Below are 19,886 nucleotides of genomic sequence, written 5' to 3'. Positions count from 1 at the left end.
AAAGTTCATCAAAATATCAGCAGATTACTTTTATACCGATTGATTAATTGACTTGTGCTGAGATCACTACATTTTCTTCCACTTGTCATTTCGCCTATGGCCATTTCCAGTGATCTTTAATTACGAAGCACAGTACTACAATACTCAGGAGGAAACAAACCTGTACAAGGGAATGTATTGAAAAGAAATATTTTATATAGTACATGTGATTACACTTGAAGACACCCAACAGTAGATCTAATAAACCATCATTTATTTACGCTCTAGATATTTCTTCCTCAAATGTGATAATCATATGTTGCATCTCAGTGTAAAAATCATCATTCCTTACAAAGGTTTACATTTATGTCTAGCAATAATTCCAGAGGAATACAATATTATAATTTATTGTCATAGAGCATGACAATGGGAAACAGTGCTAATGTATTCTATTGCAAAACAAAGAAAAGGCAGTGAAGTGGACTTCAGCTGTTTCTGCTCATACATTATGTGCATGCTCGTCCTGCAGATGTCACTCACTGTCCCTTTGATGTTAGTCTGCAACCAAATGCAAAAATATAAAAAGTCTTGTACGATGTATCAAGAGTTTGCTCCAAAAAAACTCAGTCAGATGAGTACAAGAAGGATAATATTAAAGAGTCTCTCTGCAGCGGTCTGTGATGGCACTGTAAAAAATAGATGGCACATAGCGAGCATGTGTGGTCGAGTGATGTTCATACATTCACAACAAGGCAGAGTTTCCACCAGTCGCTTGCCTCAGGCGGTCTCAGGTTCATCTCGGTTGTTAAATTGCCTCAAAAATGTGATTGATGGAAACCAATACAATAAGACTTTTCTTTGATAGAGAAAGAAAGAAGAAGACACCTCTCCTCAAGCCACAGGGAGACAGTTTTCATGTCTGTTATTTACTCCAGGAAAACAAAAAATTAAGTGACAATTGTCGCAGATTAGTTTATGTGCATATAAGTCTAGTACAATGGGAGCCAGAGCCTTCAGCTATCCACCTCTACTGTGGAATCAGCTCTCAGTTTGTGTTTGGGAGGCAGACACCCTCTCCACATTTAAGAACAGTCAAAAGACGTTTCTCTTTGATAAAGCTTATAGTTAGGGCTGGCTCAGGCTTGCCTTGTGCAAGCCTTATGCTGCTATCAGCTTAGACTGCCGGGGGACTTACACCTTTCTCCTCTCTCTTCCTCCTTTCCATATCTCTCTCCTCCTCTCCCTCTCTATCTGTATGCATTCATGACCCTTAAATGCATGTTACTAACTCAGCATCCGAGGCATCATCTCTGGACTTTCTGTGTCACTCATCTGCCAGATTGCCACTATTAAAGGTTATGTCTGGATCACATCATCATTTCTGTCACATAGATTGTCTATTTTGTATTTTTACTATGTTGTCTATTCTCAACACACGACCTCTATTGCACGTCTGTCTGTCCTGGGAGAGGGATCCCTCCTCAGTCACTCTACCTGAGGCGTCTTCCATTTTTCCTCCTTTGATTGTGGGGTTTCTGTTGGGGAGTTTTTCCTTGTCGAGGGTCTAAGGACAGAGCGTGTGGTATGCTGTACAGTCTGTAAAGCCCCCTGAGACAAATGTGTAATTTGTGATATTGGGCTTTATAAATACATTTGATTAGAATTTGATTCAAGAAATGAGATAGGAATTCAAAGGGTGGCTCAGTGATTGCTATGGTTGATGTTTAAAGTTATTAAAGGGGTAGTTCCAAGTTTTCATGAATGTTTTATTATAAGCTATTAGTGGTTTTAGTCCATCCAAAGATTAATGTACCTGAAGCAATTGTGAAAATGGGCCAGTTAATAGCATGAACAGCTAATGGACAGTTAAAAAAAAACACATTTTATATTATTTGAACGACAATACATGTCCTGGTAATACATGTATTACCAATATTGCTTGGTTAATGAACTGCTTGCTGCCAGTGTCTCGGCAACAGAAAATGTGAGGCAAGAGCTCACTCTTTTGGACGAACAAATCTGAACCATCTAATGCATTCAAAACTTAGCTATAGAGACACTGGTTTTAGATCTCTCGTGACTTAACTGTGGGCCTGAGCAATGGGTGTCAGCATTGACAGAGGAAGAGTTTAGCCCCAGGAAAGCGCTTAACCACAGGGGGCCAATCAGTGTGGTCAAAAAAGACCTGAGCTCTTCTATCAGGATTTTCTTTTTCATCTAAGATTGATCTTCAGGTGTCCAGACAGGTCCTTTCACACCAGATGAGCCCATTGGGTCCACAGCTCCAGGACATTAACGGTGTGAGACACAGCTATGTACAATGCACGAAAGGCAGGTATTTTTAATTAAGTTTACACCTGAGGGACGCCACTGTGGGCCTCCCTTTTGTTTTCAGGCATTCAGCATTTTAGGCATTCTTCTTTGGATCTTAAAGGTGTAAATGTGTTCATGTTAAAGACTGCAAGTCCACACGGTGTTAGGCCTGCCTCGAAAATGAAAAATATCAGGCAAGTTGGCAAGTCTTCCCAGGTGCAAGGATGTAGTGAATCCATGGAATGATTGAGAGGTAAAGCAAAATGAATACATGACTCAATCAGTTATACCTGATAATCTTTTGGGTAAGAGAGGTTACAATTAATATTGTCCATGTCCATGCACCAACTCTTCTGAGCGGAAAGGACGCCAAATGAGTGATTCACAATCTGTGCCTCCTGCATCTCCCCACTTGACCGAAATGTTACTGATCAGAGGGCAGTCTAAAATACTTTTTTCATCCAGGGAGCTTCGTGAAAGAGAGGGCAGATCAAATGTCCCACCATCGTCAGAAAGAGGTGTGAATGTGTCTCCTTCTCTGTGTCTGTGTGTGTGTGTGTGTGTGTGTGTGTGTGTGTGTGTGTGTGTGTGTGTGTGTGTGTGTGTGTGTGTGTGTGTGTTTGCATGGTCATTTTTCATGGAGTCAATGTGCAAATGTTGACATGGAGGTCCTGGATCTCCCTCTCCAGTTGAGCCCTGTGGTGGCGCCTGCCTCTCCCTCTGCTGGCTCGTCACGCTTGCGGAGCTTTGTGCTGAGCTGGATGATGCACTTGTCCCAGTCCTCCGGTAACAGCAGCATGAGGAAACCCAGGCAAATGATGAATACAGCAATGAGGCGCACTGTGTTGAAATTAATTTCACATGTGTAGAGGTCCACCACTGTAAAATTAGGAGGATGGGTTAGTATGAGCATATGAAGGAATTTGTAAACATTGTAATTAGGGGTGTCGCGATATACAGGTATTAACGTTAACCGTGATCTTTTAAAGGTGAATCAATAACAAACAAGAATTGATAGGATTCATCTAAAGAATCAATATGCAGAGTGGAATTTAAATCATCATGAATAACTACGTTTTTCACAGAAAATCTCAGATTATACAATGAGAAGAAAACCAATTTGAAATCTTTATTCTATTCTTCATCAAATATAGATAACTTTTAGGGGGATTTAAATACCATCAAATATTTAATGGTGGTCGGATTTAAAATGTGCATGACTTACTTGCATTTACAGGAACACTTAGGACGATGCCAAGGGAGATTAATGTTGGGTATGTTATCGCAATGCCAAAGTTCACCAGGACATTGAAAGCTGTGGGAAGAAGCACAGACAGAAGAGCAGCAGAATACACAAATTAAGGGTGTGAAAAAACTAAACTTGCAAAAAGATATTCACGGGTTGTGTAATGACTTGCAGTAAAAGATGATATTATGAAGCAATGTTGTGCATACATATGTATGCACAACATTGCTTCATAATATCATCTTTCCGTACCAAACAGCAGGCCTGCAACCCCGCAGAGGTAGGCCCAGGGGATGTCTCCAGGTGAGCCAATGTACTCCACATGTGTGAAATACAGGATGACCGGCACAAAGCTGATAAAAACAAAGTTGGCGCTTCCAACAATGCTCAGAAAGAGTGCAGCCTCTCCGAATTTGGCACTGCCCAGGACCATCTTGAAGAGCACCTGAGGACAAACAGGGAGGAGAGTCATAAATGCATATAATCTGCCCCCTAAAGGATCAGAGGGGATATTGCAGAGGGGCGCACCTGCCAAGTATCTGCCATGTTCTCTGGCACAAGGCCGCTTCATGTCTGTTTATCACATTAGGCTGCACAGACAGCGGGGCAGAGGAGACCCGTGCCCCGTAAAAATATAGCTATCTATCCCGTAACCTCCTTGATCAGGACATCGCAGCCCAAGGCCAGCAACCAAACGCTCACATATCACATGCTTCTGTTACATTTCATAATCTCCTCCTGTCTCCTGCCACCTGCTTACATAAGCAGAAGGGAGCTAGTCCAGGATTTCTTATATAAGACATGACTACTTATACATATGTTTAGCTATTTTTACATTTTTTTTGTTCCACTGCAAATGAAGGTGTCACTACAAGGGAGGTTTATGAAAGGACACAAGCTCTTTACAATTGATTGAAAATAAACAAATACCTTGTAGAGCGCTGACATCGAAGCAGAGGCCACGACCAAAGTGATGCCAATGACTGAGTGGCTGTGAAATCCATCAGCATAGGTCATCATTACAATGCCTGCTATGGCCAAGATAGCAGCTACTATCTGTGGAGAGAGAAGGAGGAACATCAACGAATGACGGATGGACGACAAGGTGCTCGCAGTGTGGTGATAAAGACGCCCGAGCCTTTACTGCTGTGTAGGCACAGCAGGCACACATGGACAAGGCTTATAAAGGTATAATTAGTTTTTTATAGACATCAGCAGACTGCTCATTTGGTATTGTTCTCACATGCAGGCAAACACAAGCACAAATACACACTGAGTGGTAGACTGTAACTAAGGATGTTTAAAAAATTATGTTTGTGGGGTATTTGTAATTTACATTCCATGTTATGCTACTAAATACTTGTACTGTGCTTCATATGTGAGGGAAATATTGTACTTTTTACTCCACTACATTTATTTATTTAGTTACTACTTACTAGAGATTAAGGAGAGACACTACAGGTGAATAGAGTAAAACTTTAAACTACTAGATATCACCATGAAGATATTCCCTTGTTTATGACTCACACTGAGACAATTATCTTTTGTATTACAAGTTTTCTGAAATTAAATGAAATTCTAATTTGCATACATTTCCGGAACAGAAATCTGAACATAAGATAAGGCCAGGTTCAAAATTATTGATTCATTTTGTTGAAATAGTTTGTATATAATATCTCTTTGTATCACTCCATAAATAAATAAATAAAATACTGTCAACAGCAAAAAATGTATCTATTTTCTTCATGTTTTTAGGAATAAAATGAACAAACCCCATCAGAATATAGATATGAATAAAACTGGAAAGTGCTACTGAAGTTGAGATTTCTGGCTCAGAGGATGAGAAACTAACTCATTTAGAGAAAACAGCCTTTAAAGATATGTATTGTTCCATACATGTTGCAAGACCCTACAGGTAAATAGGGTAAAAGTGTTTAATAGATATCACCATGAAACTTCCCCAGTTGATTACTCCATCAAGAAAATTGTTTTTGTATTACAAGTTTTCTGAAATGTTATGTTTAAATATGCAAATGAGTTATTTGTGAGGTATCTAAAGCTAACTTTTGGTTTCTTTCCACCAGTGTAAAGAAGACTGTTATGAAATGTTATAAAGGCAAAATAGCTCAAACTCTTAGACCAAAAAAGTAATGATTTAGGCCTGTAGTGTTCTGTCTTAAAATTGATAAAACTACAAATGTATACATATTAAAAACCCTTATAATACAAAACATTGTTAACAATTTATCTCGTGGTATTCAAGCTTTTTTTGCTTGTGATCCCTTTAAAAAAAATTAGTTTTTGACAGTTCCACCAAAGAGACATTTGCCCTTTAAACCTCTAACATGGTTTGATTGAAATAAAAACAGTTTGAGGCCCAAAGCAGTAAAATTCTCCAATATTTCACAAATAATGATATATATATATATATATATATATATATATATATATATATATATATATATATAATAATTAATGAAATAATGAGAAATGTCAAAAAGATTAATACAGATGTGTGTATCAGAACTCTGTTTTCCCCCCTGTCCCATTAAATAATCTGACGACAAAGTAATAATAATACTTATACATTAGTTGATAATACTAACACTGTACTTTTACTTTAGCAATATTTCTAAATGCAAGACATTTCACATTAATGTATTGATACTTTTACTTAAGTAAATGATGTTCCACCTCTGTACATGCTCTGTTTTCAGATTCACAGCGCTTGCAACACAGGACAGGCAGCTACAGTGTTGGCTTGATTGTCTGACATTGATTTTCGTTACACTGCCATCATGTTTACAAACCAAATACCCCCCTCGATCCCCCACCACCTCTCACACCCACTCCCACTCCCTGCCTCTTCAATTATCACGCAACAAAGCGCCACCAAAGCTTTTGTTTCATCCTGCTCTCAATCACCCTCTTACATAATTTACATTAACAGAATTTGGCTTTTGCTACATGTTTTAAGATGTGTGTGTGTGTGTGTGTGTGTGTGTGTGTGTGTGTGTGTGTGTGTGTGTGTGTGTGTGTGTGTGTGTGTGTTCCAGGGACGTGCAACATCATGAAAAGTAAAAAAACTAATAACAATAAAATAAATCTAAATGTATATTTATCCACTGGTCTGTGCTATAACTGCCTCCCCTCAGATTGCGCAATCCCTTGCAAACTAGTAATGACCAAGAGAAAACTAATATTTAAATTAAAAACTAAATGTTGACCTTAAATAAAATATTATTTTGTTGATAGTGCAGTCTGTATTAAAATTAATCAAAGCATCAGACTGAAAACGCTTTGGAGGCTGCAGAGCAAAAACCTCTGAGCCGCTATAAATGTAACGCTAGTTTTTGGCCAAATATGTACCTGTGTGTGTATAAAGAATGTTGATATGAGATATGAAAAATAACCAGTAGTCAATGTTCATGCTGCCAAGAAAATGGTGAATAAGCTACTCAGTATATATATATATATATATATATACATATATTTGTAAATCTGACTGAAAGAGTCAGTGCCTCCCAAGCCATGAACCTCACCGCACGACACTGGTGTGTTCGGCTAAAGAACAGCGATAGGGAAATGTCGCAGTCCAGTTGAGTGGATTAGCTGTGCATTAAAGAGGTGGCAGGAAGATAAATGAGCGGTGTGTTTTTGCTTGGCCAAAGTCCTTGGGCCCCTTTGGCAAAATGGCTCTTTCTGCCAGAAAGGCTGCCCTATCAGTCACAGCTACACCTTTTTTTTACGCATTTCACGTGATGGACTGTTTGCTTACAAGGTCAACGACCCTGCATGTTTTACTTTCTGGAGATGTTTTAGCACAATGTGAGGGTCAGAGGAGCATCACCACACCTGTGATTTTTAATACTGCGGTAATAAGGATTAAGCTGTATCCCTTTAACTTCCCTTTACAACTGATACATCCAAATGCAAAGTCACACGTCAGCCAAAATGCTCTTCAATTCATCTCATGACCTTCATTCTGACTTTGCAACCAATCTGAGCCATTCTTTTCACAATATCACTTAAAACAACCCGCATCCCTGTTTAACAAGGATGATTTTAGCATCCCCCATCTTTCTCTCTCCCCTCCTTCACTTTCATGACAAACTCGTCCAAGATCCCCTGCATTGCTGCAGACATCCAAACACTGCAATCCCCACCAGCGAGCAAGAGAGAGAGAGAGAGAGAGAGAGAGAGAGAGAGAGAGAAGAGAAGCTGGGGGTGTGAAAGAGAGAGAAGCAGGATTATTACAGTATTTGTCTCTTACTGAGGCTTTTCATCGCAGATAATGGGGGTGGGGAGTTGGGGCATGCACGAGGGAGATATGGGGCGGTTGTGAGTGAGTGTGAAAAAAAAAGGGGGAAAGCCATTCTGCTGAGTGCAGGACGCCTTCAGATATGAAAACATCTGAGGGGGAGGAGAGAGCGGGAGATACCTCAATTCTCAAAGCTAAACCCTCCCTCCTTTGCTTCTCCCTATTCATCCAGACAAAATCAGTGACAGACACACACCAGGTAGCACATTTGAATGACCTGGTGATCACTGGAGGGAAATCACATTGTCACACAGTTAACATGCTCTCGACTCCACCGAGGCTCGAGTGTGTGAAGCAGCTCACACATTCAGCTGCAACACTATTATTTTCATTCTTTGGGAGTTTTATAAACATAGTTTTTTTTGTCATTATGAGTGAACTTTAGTGTACAATAGAGGTGATACATACACACCAGGACACCATTTAAATCCAAAGCAAAGAGAGGCACAATAAGAAGTCTAAAGGCAAGTGAAGGTCATCTTGTTATGTTGTTATCCAACATACAGCGAGCCTTTGCCTGACGTTATTGTAGGTTTTGTACAATTTTGGCTTATCACAGATATAATAGAAGTAGGAGCACAGACCAAAATATTTCTCTTTTTTTTCTTTGTCTATGTTTATGGTTGATGGTCGTGACCCACGATTAACCTGAGGAGGGGGCGAGGTGATTTACAGGACAGGAAAGAAGAACACACTTCTGCTCCACAAAACTATATCTTTTTCTGATTTGTCTCTAATCTTGGCTCGGTTCTTGTAAAAATACTTTTCCCTCTTTAGTGCTCTGAACATGAATTGAATCAATCTGGGAAGGAAAAATCACTACTTGGTAGAATTTCTTTATGTTTAATAAACCTATTTTAAATATAGATATTGAAGTAGTGGTAAAACTCTAATCTGAATGTAATGTAGTTAGTTTGAGTGATATTCAAGTTAAAACGAGGATGATCAAACATTTCATTAAAAGATAATATTACTTCATATTGTACATTATTTAAATGACTTTATTTTAACATTTGTTATTATGTTGTGTATTACAGGTGAAAGTTACCGCAGGTGTGAGGCCTAGAGGGTAAATCATTATTTAACTATCCACGTTGCTTTTCGTGACCTGTGCTTGACTCGGACTCTTTAATAAAGATGCAGCGTTTTCTCATTTTCTCCCAGGAAGTGAACAGAACAAACAAAACTCACACACACACACACACACACACACACACACACACACACAACTCTTACAAGCAGGTGTACTCACCCTGACCCCCATGAAGCGGTCTCTAAGTACAATCCAAGACAGCAGGAAGACGAAGGCCTTGTTACAACAGAAGAGCGCAGACGCGTCTGTTGTGTTGATCTTCCTGAGGGCCTGCAGGTACAGGTAGTTGGTGAGGATCCACAGCAGGCCAAAGGGAGCTACCTTGGTGAGAAACACCTTGGGCGTGAGCCCGTCGTCCCCGAAAAACCTACAGCACTCCCTGTGCAGAGACATTATGCACAGCACTGGGTTAGAATATTGAAAAAATGTGGCATAACTAATTTAAGAATTGATAAATGTTATTACGGTCTGGGACTTTGATCAATATTTATGAACACAAACAGATCCGTCTGAACAAATAATACCAGAGAGACCAGAGACTCTAATCAGTGATGAGAACGTGAAGTAATTCCCATTTTCACAGTAACATCAACATGAACATTGCATCGCAGCTCATGAGGGACCAAGAGAAATAAGCCAATATTTACGAATATAATCCAATGCCACAAGACATTAGAGTTAAATATTTCTAACTTCTAATTGATTTCTAATGAAACTAACTTTTATATGATTTGTCTTTGCCAGTTGGAGCCTCCAACATGTCAATATCTTATAAATACACTAAGGGCATACACAAATAATTGTTTCTGGCACATATGTATGTGTATCATATTTGTGATAAGTTTCTAAAGACTAAGTATATAATAAATGTATTTGGAAGCAGTGATTTAACTTCAAGGGCTGTATGGAGCTTGTTCATATACTATAGATGTTTTTCAGTGAATATTGTGACTTAATTCCAGCTTCAGTCCGGACTTGATCTCTGTCTAAAAGAGTTTTTAACTTCACACAAGTAGTAATATTTGAAATGGATGAATATGTCCTTAAATAAAAGCAGAGCGTATTACGCTATTAGCTTGGCAGTCTATATGTCACACTCTGTGTAATGTGAGAGAGGAACCAAAGCGTGACATTATGTATCAGCCACAACATACTTGATCGTGAGCCTGTCCACTCTGTTGCTATGTTTTGAAATGTTCCACTCAATAAAACGTTACGCTGCATCGCTCTGCTGTGATGCCAAGAAAAACTCCCCCCCTGAGTCAAAATATAACATTAATGCAATTTCGAGATTGTGACACTTTGATCGTGCTCTTGAGTTACACCGTTTACTCTGAAAGCTGCTGGCGCTGTGAAAGTGACGAAGCAGCAGAAGCTCAGGAGTGACAGGCAGGTAGCACATTTATAAGTGTCCTGCTGGATTCTAAGGAGCAGCATTATTATGAATCAGCTTCACAGATCTGAGTCAGCACTAAAACACACAAACACACCCTTTATAAAAACACTCATTCAGTGACAATCACATTAAAGTCTATCATCATTTCATTACAGCCACTGGAGACGCCACCTTCAAATCTAAACCACTGGCAGCTTGTGGTTTGTTTCTGCTCTAATGTTGCACTCGTGAGACTCGTAATCTGCATTGATTTTGGAAAGACTTCCAGCTTTACAACTGTGCTGGGAAGCTGTTTTAGCAGCTAGCAGCTCATGAAGTCAACAGTTACACTTTAAAGGCACTGCATTTCAAATCAAAATATTTCAGATGAGCAAGTCGGTTTCCGGTGGCTGACATTTTAAACAACCTGGATCATTTGGTTTCTTTAGTATTGAGCAACTAAAAATCAGCAATTGACATATTTGATAAAAGGATCAGACAATATTTCACAATTGTATTTTGATGGTGGATTTGTGATTCTTATATTTATGTCTCTTGCAACTACAATACATCAGGTCAATCTCAAAAGGTGATGTACAGATAGAAGCCAGCTTTTGCCAGTGTCACATCTTTGCCTCTTTCTTCTTTAGTGTCTGATTTATATAAAGAGACAGGACAGCTATTACAAATGTCAACTTTTGGTCTCTCCGCATGGTCTGAGATTCACCAGCAGGTGCAATTTGAATAAACACAAAGGACAACGAGTGTTTGATATTCTGAGTGCATCAGCTCGAGGAGTGGGAGCCCCAGATCCTCGTGTAAGCCCTCCAAAAGGAAGAGCTACATCACAGAGTTGCATCGGAAATACAGAGCCAATTTACGCCCCCCCCCCCTCGCAGGCTTAACTTCCACATACTTCCACCCTGTTTGTGCTAAAGCAGCACAGCGGGTGTAGAGATAAGACTTTTGTCTAAAGAACATGGTGAATGGACAGTTTCACGAGTGAATGCACCTCTTACACATTTAGGATTACATACAGTACTTTCCGTTTGCTGCAGCAGCATCATTTCAGATGGCATGGGAACCTGCTATTCTAATGAAGTAAATGGTGGGCTATGTTGGGAATCAAATATGAACATGAAGTGATTTTGCATAACCATCCAGCAAACATGTAAGGTAAACAACTCTGTTAATTCAGTGAGATTATTAATAATGAGAATGCTGCTGCTATTCTAATTGTAAAATGCTGGCTGGTTTTGTGACGACACCAGCATGAATATATTTCCCACATAGCGTTTTCAACAATCTCCACAGGATGTGCCTGAGCATTTAATCTGTGTAAAGAAGAATAGTGAGATTATTTTTCAACTTTCTACAAAATGATTTCTAATGACTGCATTGCCTCCTGGTCTGCTGAGGCTGCTGCTGATGGGAAAATTGCTTTATTTTCTTTGATATGAAATTGCACGATAGTTAAAGTCAGTGAATCATCGCTGAGTGTAGAAAGAAAACAATTCATGGAACTCCATGAAACTCTGCCCCAGTTTGAGCTTCTATTCACTGCCCCCCTGTGAGTTTTAAGATTGATTTTGAAATTGTACATACAGGTTATTAAATGGTCAGGCATCTTTGTATTTAAAGGAGCTGTTAGTGTTAGTGCTAGTGTTCAGAGCAGTGACTTCTGGCTGTTTGTTGCTCCTTGACCCTGGAACAGCCTCCCACAACGTCCCAGAGAAGCCAAATCAAAGCCCATTTGTTTTCATTGGCTTGCTTTGAATAGGCTATACACTAATTCCTCCCTATTTTCTATATTATGTTTAAAAAGGTGATATGTAATGTTTACGTGCTCGCTTGCGTGCAGTGAGAGTCTCCTCACCTGAATCTCTGTCTGGGCGTCTGCCTCTCTGGACTCTTGCACAGGTGGCCGATGTAGTAGAGTGGGAAGAAGAGGCAGTTCCAGCTGGTGGCGAACCAGGTAAGGGTGAAGGGGGCGTCAAACTGCTTAAAGGTCAGCTTGGCCAGCTGGGTGGAGCCTGCCCAGGAGGAGCACACACACATCACCATGGCAACTCCCCACAGGGCCTTGCTCACCTGTACGGTTGACACTCTGATGCAGCAGTGGAGCTTCCGTTTGCCAGAGCCGGACTCCACGCCGGCCACAACGCCAGCGGACTGTGTGTCTGTGGTGCCCACCACACTCTCCCTGATGCGGTCTTCTCCTATAGATGAACACATACATGTTAGATGGACAGATAAACACACCAATACTGCACATTTGTTCTATGATCAGGAATATTTCTTTCAGTATTTCTTCAGCTGAGGAAATTGTGCTTCAGAGTTATCACATTAAACCATTCTTCTAGCACATTTTATGTAAAAACTAAAATATTTTATTTATCTGTGTACTTATTGTATTTCTACAAGTTCTGATGTTGTTTAAATTGAGGAATTATTTGATTATCTCTTGCAGTACATCTGAACTAAGAGCTTTTACAGGAGACTGTTTTCTCTGTGTGAATGACTTCAGGTCACCCATGTCTTGCCGTCTTTTTCCGGCTAAAAATAGCTTCTTTCACAGTTTAATTGAACTTGAAGGTAATCAATCAGACATCTGAGTTAAAAATGTGGTGATCAAGTGTGACAGGCTGAAGCCAAACAGAGGACAAAAGAGGGCAGATCTGACATCCAATCCCAGGCGACCTCTTCTCTACCTCGTGAGTTACAATGACATGTGTGTGTGTGTGTGTGTCTGTGTGTGTCTGTGTGTGTGTGTGTGTGTGTGTGTGTGTGTGTGTGTGTGTGCGTGTGTGTGTGTGTGTGTGTGTGTGTGTTTTCCTGAGCGCACAAAGGCACACACAGCACCGCCTAACTTTGCTATTACTCCTGTCAAAACCTGATAGCCCCCATACTTCTTCAATAATTGTGTAAATTGAAGCAAAGTGTTGATGTGCTGTTTTCTGTCCCACTCACACACACTCACTGTGCTTCAGAGCTGATTCACTTACCAAGGTCATGTTGTTACCTCGAGTCACTGAACTTACTTATGGGTACATTGTTTATTGTCTCCTCTAAACAATTCAGTTATAGCTGTATAATGTAGTGTGGGGAAGAATAAAAGCTACGAAGATTAAACACAACCTAACAATAAATACATTATTCATACAGAATGTCTTTATTCACTCAGCCTCCTTTTATCTGTCTGTGACATTGAGTATTGATACATTAACATAACTTGGCAACAACAAAGAACACCAACAGTACCATCAGTAAAGCCTAAATGAATAATTGTATTTGTATTTGAGCCAAACACACCCTACAGCTATACTTTCACCACAGAGGACACAACTGCAGGACCACAACTTTACAATCAGGGCAGTGAGGGGACACGACAGCAGAAAACAACCCCTATATAAGCCCTGTTTTGTAACGGCTGTATAATGAGGACAATGCATCGTCTGTAGCTTCCTGCCTTCCAACACGTTAAAACTGAGGGGTCTCCCTAATGTTGCTTCCAGAGGTAATGATGTGCTGCAGGCAGCCTTTTGCCTATTAATCTGCACTGTACAGTGCTGCCTAAAATACAGAACGCACTTCAAAACGCCTCAGCGAGACAAGCATAAATCTAACTTAAGTTTGGGTTACGCCGTATACCATCTGGAGGCGTCGGCTCACAACTTCCTTGCAATCCTGGGTGACTTCAATGCAAGGCTCGGACCGGAGGACGCACCTCTCATGTACCACAACTCCACTAACCGCAATGGTGAACATCTTGCAGCCCTACTTATGGAGCACGAGCTACTAGCTGCGAACACCATGTTCCAGAAAAGAATGGGCAAGAGATGGACCTTCCAGGATCGGGCTACCGGTATGCAATGTCAACTGGACTACATACTAGTAAGGTGAAGGTGGAGAAACTCCATCTTGAACGCTGAACCTTACAGCACGTTCAACTCTGTGGGCTCTGATCATCGAGTGGTCTCCAGTGAGGGTGAGACTGAGCCTCAGGGACCCCAAACCAAGCCTTGAAGACCCGGTATGAAAGAAGGCATGCATCAGTGCAAAGGAAGGCATTCTCGGCCAGCCCTGGCCTTCAATCCAGGTACGCAGTGGAGGTGAGGAATCACCGAGGCTTTGGGCACGAGCCGACTACAGAGAATCGAATGGTATTGAATATGGCCAAACAGCTTCTTTTCGATACCTACGATAAGATCAGGGGGGAGGAGCTGATGGAGAAGGTGCAGAGAGTGGAGGCCATAGGGACCATGTATAAGGGTACAAGAGGGAAGGTGGTAACCCCAGATGGCAACAGTGAAGAGTTTGACATCCTGGCTGGGGTGTTGCAAGGGGACACACTTGCCCCCTTCCTCTTCATCATAGTCCTAGACTATGCGCTCAGGAAGGCTATCAGTGGACGGGAGCTAGAACTCGGCCTCACAATAACTCGGCCTCACAATAACTCGGCCTCACAATAACTCGGCCTCACAATAGCACCTAGGAGGTCGAGACGACACCCCGCTCTAGTCCTAACGGACCTGGACTATGCGGATGACATCAGTCTGCTCTCTGACCGCGTAGAGCAAGCACAGGAACTCCTGAGCAGAGTGGAGACAGAGTGCGCCATGGTTGGCCTTCAGCTAAATGCCAAGAAAACTGAATTCATAACATATAACATCCCCCCGGACCATCCACCTCTAAAAACAACAGGAGGCACTGCTCTAAAGGAAGTCAATGATTTCAAATACCTGGGCTCGTGGGTCAACTCGTCCGAGCAAGACCTTAAAGTGAGGAAGGCGCTTGCATGGAGGGCCCTGAATGGCATGACCTGTGTGTGGAACTCCAACCTCTTCTTCCATGCAACAGTGGAGTCTGTTCTCCTGTATGGCAGTGAATGCTGGACCCTGAAGCCCACCCTGCAGAAATCCCTAGATGGGTGCTACACGAGAATGCTGCGTGTGGTACTTGGCATCAACAAGGATAAGCATGTCACCAACACGCACTTGTATGGGGGGGCGCTAAGGGTGGGTGAGAAAACAGCGGTCAGGAGAATGAAGCTGGCAGGTCACTGCCAGAGACACCAAGAGCTGCCAGCCAGCAAACTTGTACTGTGGGAGCCAACACACAGGCACCGATCACGAGGGCGTCCCGCAATAACATACGTGGATGTACTCAGGAAAGATGCGAGCTAGCCAGATGCATGGAGGATCGGGATGACTGGAAGCACCGATGGCGGGCCCGTCTGAGGACGACCTAGTAGTATATGACACTGTCTGCCTTCATCTTGATGTGATCTGTGCAGTGAACGGGAGACTTATCGTCTCATATTAGAGGCTTGCTAAGTATTTTATAAAAGGGCTGTATACGATCCATCATGCCCAATGAGACGATTCATTCTTCCTGGAAGAGCTACCTCTGACCTTACCAGGTGGTCTCATTATATCACAGATTAACATCCCTGATGACTATCGCTTCCCATGCTAATGCCCATACTTCCCCTGGCTCTCTGCTGAATGCACAAGAGATTCTTAGTTCTCTTTACTTTCTGTGAAAATGGGATGCAATTAAGATTAAATTATCCTGCATTATGTGGGCATCCTGAACAACATTTCCTGTTCCTGAAAAAAGCACTTGACAGCTCTGAGGCAAGTGTGGCAACAATGAAAGATGATTCAAGATCATTGTCTGTTCCTGCAATGAAATGGTGATTCAGCAAAGACCAAAAAAAGAGACAGACGCACGAGGATGTCTGTCAAAGTCTTGGGTACGGGGGTGAGAATTAAGTTTCTCTATTCTGAGCTCCAAGCCTCTCTGTCTTGTTGTGAAGGTCATCTCTTGTTTACGCTGCCTAGCTTTTGTCCTTCCTGGGCCACCGTCCCACATCCCGTGGCCCTGGCCCACTGCTCCGTACTGCAGCACAGTTTAATCTTCCAAATGCAGTCGTGGGCCAAGCCAATCAGCCCCCAGAGAGGCACTGGAGTCTAGCAAAGCATTTCGAGCTCTGGCACACGTGAACACACTTTGTGAAATGTTATGACAACATTAAGCGTATTGATATTCCTCTCACACCATCTTCAATTAAGCTTTTAGCACAATATTCATAATATAGTGAAACACAGTTGTATAAATTCATTAATTAACGCTTACACGATTTAATACAGAGGCATCAATGTATATTCATTTGTTGCTGACTCAGGGATTTGAGGTAACACACTTCCTTCTTGAGCCTGACGGTGACTAATGATACTGTATCAATCTTGACTGCTGGTGATGAACAATATGGAGCACGGCTGTCAGAGGCTGAGTGAGATAGGAAGGCTCCTTTGCGAATGACATTTGAAGCCATTATTACCATGACGGAAACACCCAGAAAGAGTCTCCTTCTGTAACTGCTAAATGATTAACTGAAAGCTCTTAACCTTATCAGTTTGTAATCAAATGTCAACAGTCAAGGTCAGACATGACTGCGGTTGAAAACATGCAACGCAACCTTTGGTTTGATAAGGTTTAGTTTTTATAATATCTCATAATTAATCTTAGCCTTTTTTTCATGCTCAATTTAGATTAGGTGTAGTTGCACATATAGAAATATCTCCATTCATTCATCACATTTTATCTTCAGACGTGCTTACTGAACCTAACAGGCATCTGTGAAATCACGGGAGACAGGAAGAAAGCGTTTGGCATCCTTGTATGACCCGCTTTGGATCCATTCTGACAACCGTATATGTCTTTTCCTCCTCAAATGCATTCATCCCAACCAACCACTCAGCTGATTTAAGGCGTACTAACACCATGGCATTTAATATGCACAGGTAAAGATGGTAAAGGAGATTTTTCTACAATTCTTTTTGCTTTCTATCCCAAATGCCCCTATGGAAATTGGAAAGAATTTGTGTACTCTGCAATCTCTGCATGGAATATGTAGCAGAAAGACTTGACACTCAATCAGTTAATCTTGTGAAATGCTGTTGAATCCAAAATGAAAGAATTAGAGGCAGATTCCATGTCAATGTTTTTTAATTTTACGGGTTACGAAACTGGCTCTTTTAAATTTGTCTTTTAAAATATGATTTCCATACGCTTGATTTTTATTTCCTTTTAATCTTAGTCATTTAGCAGATGCTCTTCTCCAGAGTGACAGTCTTACAGTGAACTAACTACAGGGACAGTCTCCCTGGAGCAACTCAGGGTTAAGTGCCTGGGGGTCAAATTTTTTGAAGATAAAGCAATAAAAATAAAAATAATAATAATAATAATCTTTCTATTACAATTTTTCTTTTTGTTGCTTTGCGCATTCACATTCCCTCCTCCACTGTACTTTGCGAAGGGCGGCGACACACACCTACAGTCAGAGACAGAGTGGAGGAAAGGAGAGAGGTGGACTAAAATAAATTACACCAGTTTGGGGGTGCTTGGCCACCACCATGTTTTGTCTCATTTTGTGTTTTCTGTCTGTAACTACGTGTTTTTATTTATCCTACTTATTCTGTCTTGGACAGTAAAAAGGAGATTCTTAATCTCAATGGGACTCTCCTGGTAAACAAAAAAGCAAAAAATTAATAAACATAAATCGACAGAAAGTTTAATATTTCAGCCCTGCTGGGTCTTGATCACAGTGAAGCGGCCACTACTTTTCTCCTTAATTAACAGTTAAGGAGAAAAATCCACTTGACTCTCCACCTTTGTGAAAATCTGTTGACAAATCAGTCTTTGTACCACTCCAGGCTCAGTAAATCAATCTTTGCCTTATATGCTAATTTGTCTGCCTCTAGTGTTTTAGTACACTGAGCCCATAAGTAGAGTATTAATTATACGTCCTACTTCAGGTAGGGTGGAAGCGCTCCTATTGGTGTTAAATTTTCCAGATTTTCTCGCATCTTCATGCTTCCCTGCTTTCAGACCAGCCTCATTCCCACTCACGCTTTCCTCCCTCCCCTGCAGACTCTGCAGTGCAGATCTCTCCTGCTGATAGCTGCAAATCCCAAACGTGCCAGCAGAACCCGGCCTGACTGCCTGCTTTTGCACTTCACAAAGCCTGGCCATGACAGGACCAGAAAGCCCAGCTATATGCCCCTCTGTAGCAACCTGAACGGGCCACCGCTCACTCTCTCTGCCACCCAGCAACCCCCACAACAAGAACAGCGATCCCAACTGGCAGCAGTGACAATAGCGTCAGGCTTGTGTTGGTTCCCCAGGGTGGCCGCACATCTGTCGGGGGGGGCTTCACTGGGACCTGAAGTTGGACACACCGAGAGGTTTGTCTGTTTGTCTGTTTGTCTGTTTGGTGACACCTCCGTGGGAGTAAGAGTGCACTGCAGCGCTCCGCCTCAGTGATTCAAGAGAGTAAACAGATCAATCACCGATATAAACTTCAGAGGAACTCTTCTCCTTGTCTTACTGTGTCTTGGGTCTCTGCTTGGTGATGAATATGAATTGAGTAGCGCAACTTACTCATTATTTCTTGCTCATAATCACACATTATACCATGTGTATACATAACATCAACCTAAGTTTACCTTTAGGTGTAATACACCTGTAAAGTTTTGTGAAGCCAAATTTGGCCAGTGCCGTAAAAAGGGAGCATAAAGTGTGTGTACACATCCGTAAAGTTATGATTTTTTCACGGTGACAAAAACCTGTCCACAGACATACTCACACACACACACAGACAGATTGACAAAACAATATCAGCTTTGCTGCAAATTGCTTGTTCATCTTTGGCTGTCGAACAACATCGATCATTGCATCAGTACTCTTAACTAAAATAAATCTTTCAATCCCATGTTGACTAATGCGGTTTGTCATTCCTGACATCTAAGTCTGGGCCTTATAGTCTGTATTTGTTTAAAAAAGTAAAGTTTGTATGAACTTTAAACTACAAATGTCACATTAGAGAAGGATAGTAGTTTTATCGTGGCAAGTCAGACAGACAGGCAGAAGACAGACAGGCAGCAGTCACTGTCTTTTTAACCTCAAAGTCTGACAGACAGTGGGAGTCTGTGATACTTGGCTGTGACAGCTTGTTCAGGCCACGCTGACAGTCAGAGGCCTTTCAACAAACCAGAGCAGGCTCATCTGACAAGCCTGTCTGGCTCAATCACACAAGAGAGAGTCAGGCGGCGAACACACCCTGCTGCGTCAACCAGCTGATAGGTGGGACCACATGGGCTGAGGGGACAAAGGCCCAGGAGGGCAGACAAGGGCGGGACGACTGTTACTGATCTCGCTCTCCATAGTTCCTGACAGCTTTCTCCTTCAACCTTGAAGGACAACGGAGCAACTTCCTCCCCGAGTTGCAAACTTGTTTTTTGTCACTGCCCTGCCCAGCTGGTTCAACAGATGCTCGCGATGCAGGTCAATGCTGCGGCCCTCTGATGCCTCATTGGTTAGTGGCACGTCAAAACGCTGGTGCAAGCAGGCCAGTGTGTGTGTTTGTGTGTGTCCGTGCACTCTGCAGTGTTACAGCAATTACTCATATTTGGCAGTGGATACACTGCCCAACAGTAAATCCCCCAGTCCTCAAGCATCCCCCCTCTCTCTTGCAGTCCCTTACAACAGTGAC

At 41.8% G+C, this 19,886-nt stretch overlaps 1 protein-coding gene across 2 annotated transcripts in view; it reads right to left on the bottom strand.

The window, feature by feature from the left end:
• Positions 1-173: 173 nt before the first annotated feature.
• The window catches only part of slc35f3b (solute carrier family 35 member F3b), a 51,175-nt gene continuing 31,462 nt past the window's right edge, over positions 174-19,886 (bottom strand). Inside the window, exons 3-8 of one of the 2 annotated variants that reach the window (XM_029450588.1) lie at positions 12,204-12,546; positions 9,112-9,331; positions 4,469-4,594; positions 3,791-3,983; positions 3,518-3,607; positions 174-3,171 (exon numbers count right to left, since the gene is read on the bottom strand). In XM_029450588.1, the coding sequence (XP_029306448.1) occupies positions 2,936-3,171; positions 3,518-3,607; positions 3,791-3,983; positions 4,469-4,594; positions 9,112-9,331; positions 12,204-12,546 (1,208 nt within the window). In that variant the 3' untranslated portion in view covers positions 174-2,935. The remainder of the gene's footprint in view (positions 3,172-3,517; positions 3,608-3,790; positions 3,984-4,468; positions 4,595-9,111; positions 9,332-12,203; positions 12,547-19,886) is intronic. The other variant, XM_029450589.1, reaches the window with a different exon arrangement.

Source organism: Cottoperca gobio, chromosome 15 (genome assembly GCF_900634415.1).
Source record: "Cottoperca gobio chromosome 15, fCotGob3.1, whole genome shotgun sequence".
NCBI classification, from domain to species: Eukaryota; Metazoa; Chordata; class Actinopteri; order Perciformes; family Bovichtidae; genus Cottoperca; species Cottoperca gobio.
The sequence above is the reverse complement of the archived record's forward strand: the minus strand, read 5'-3'. Positions and strand labels throughout refer to the sequence as shown.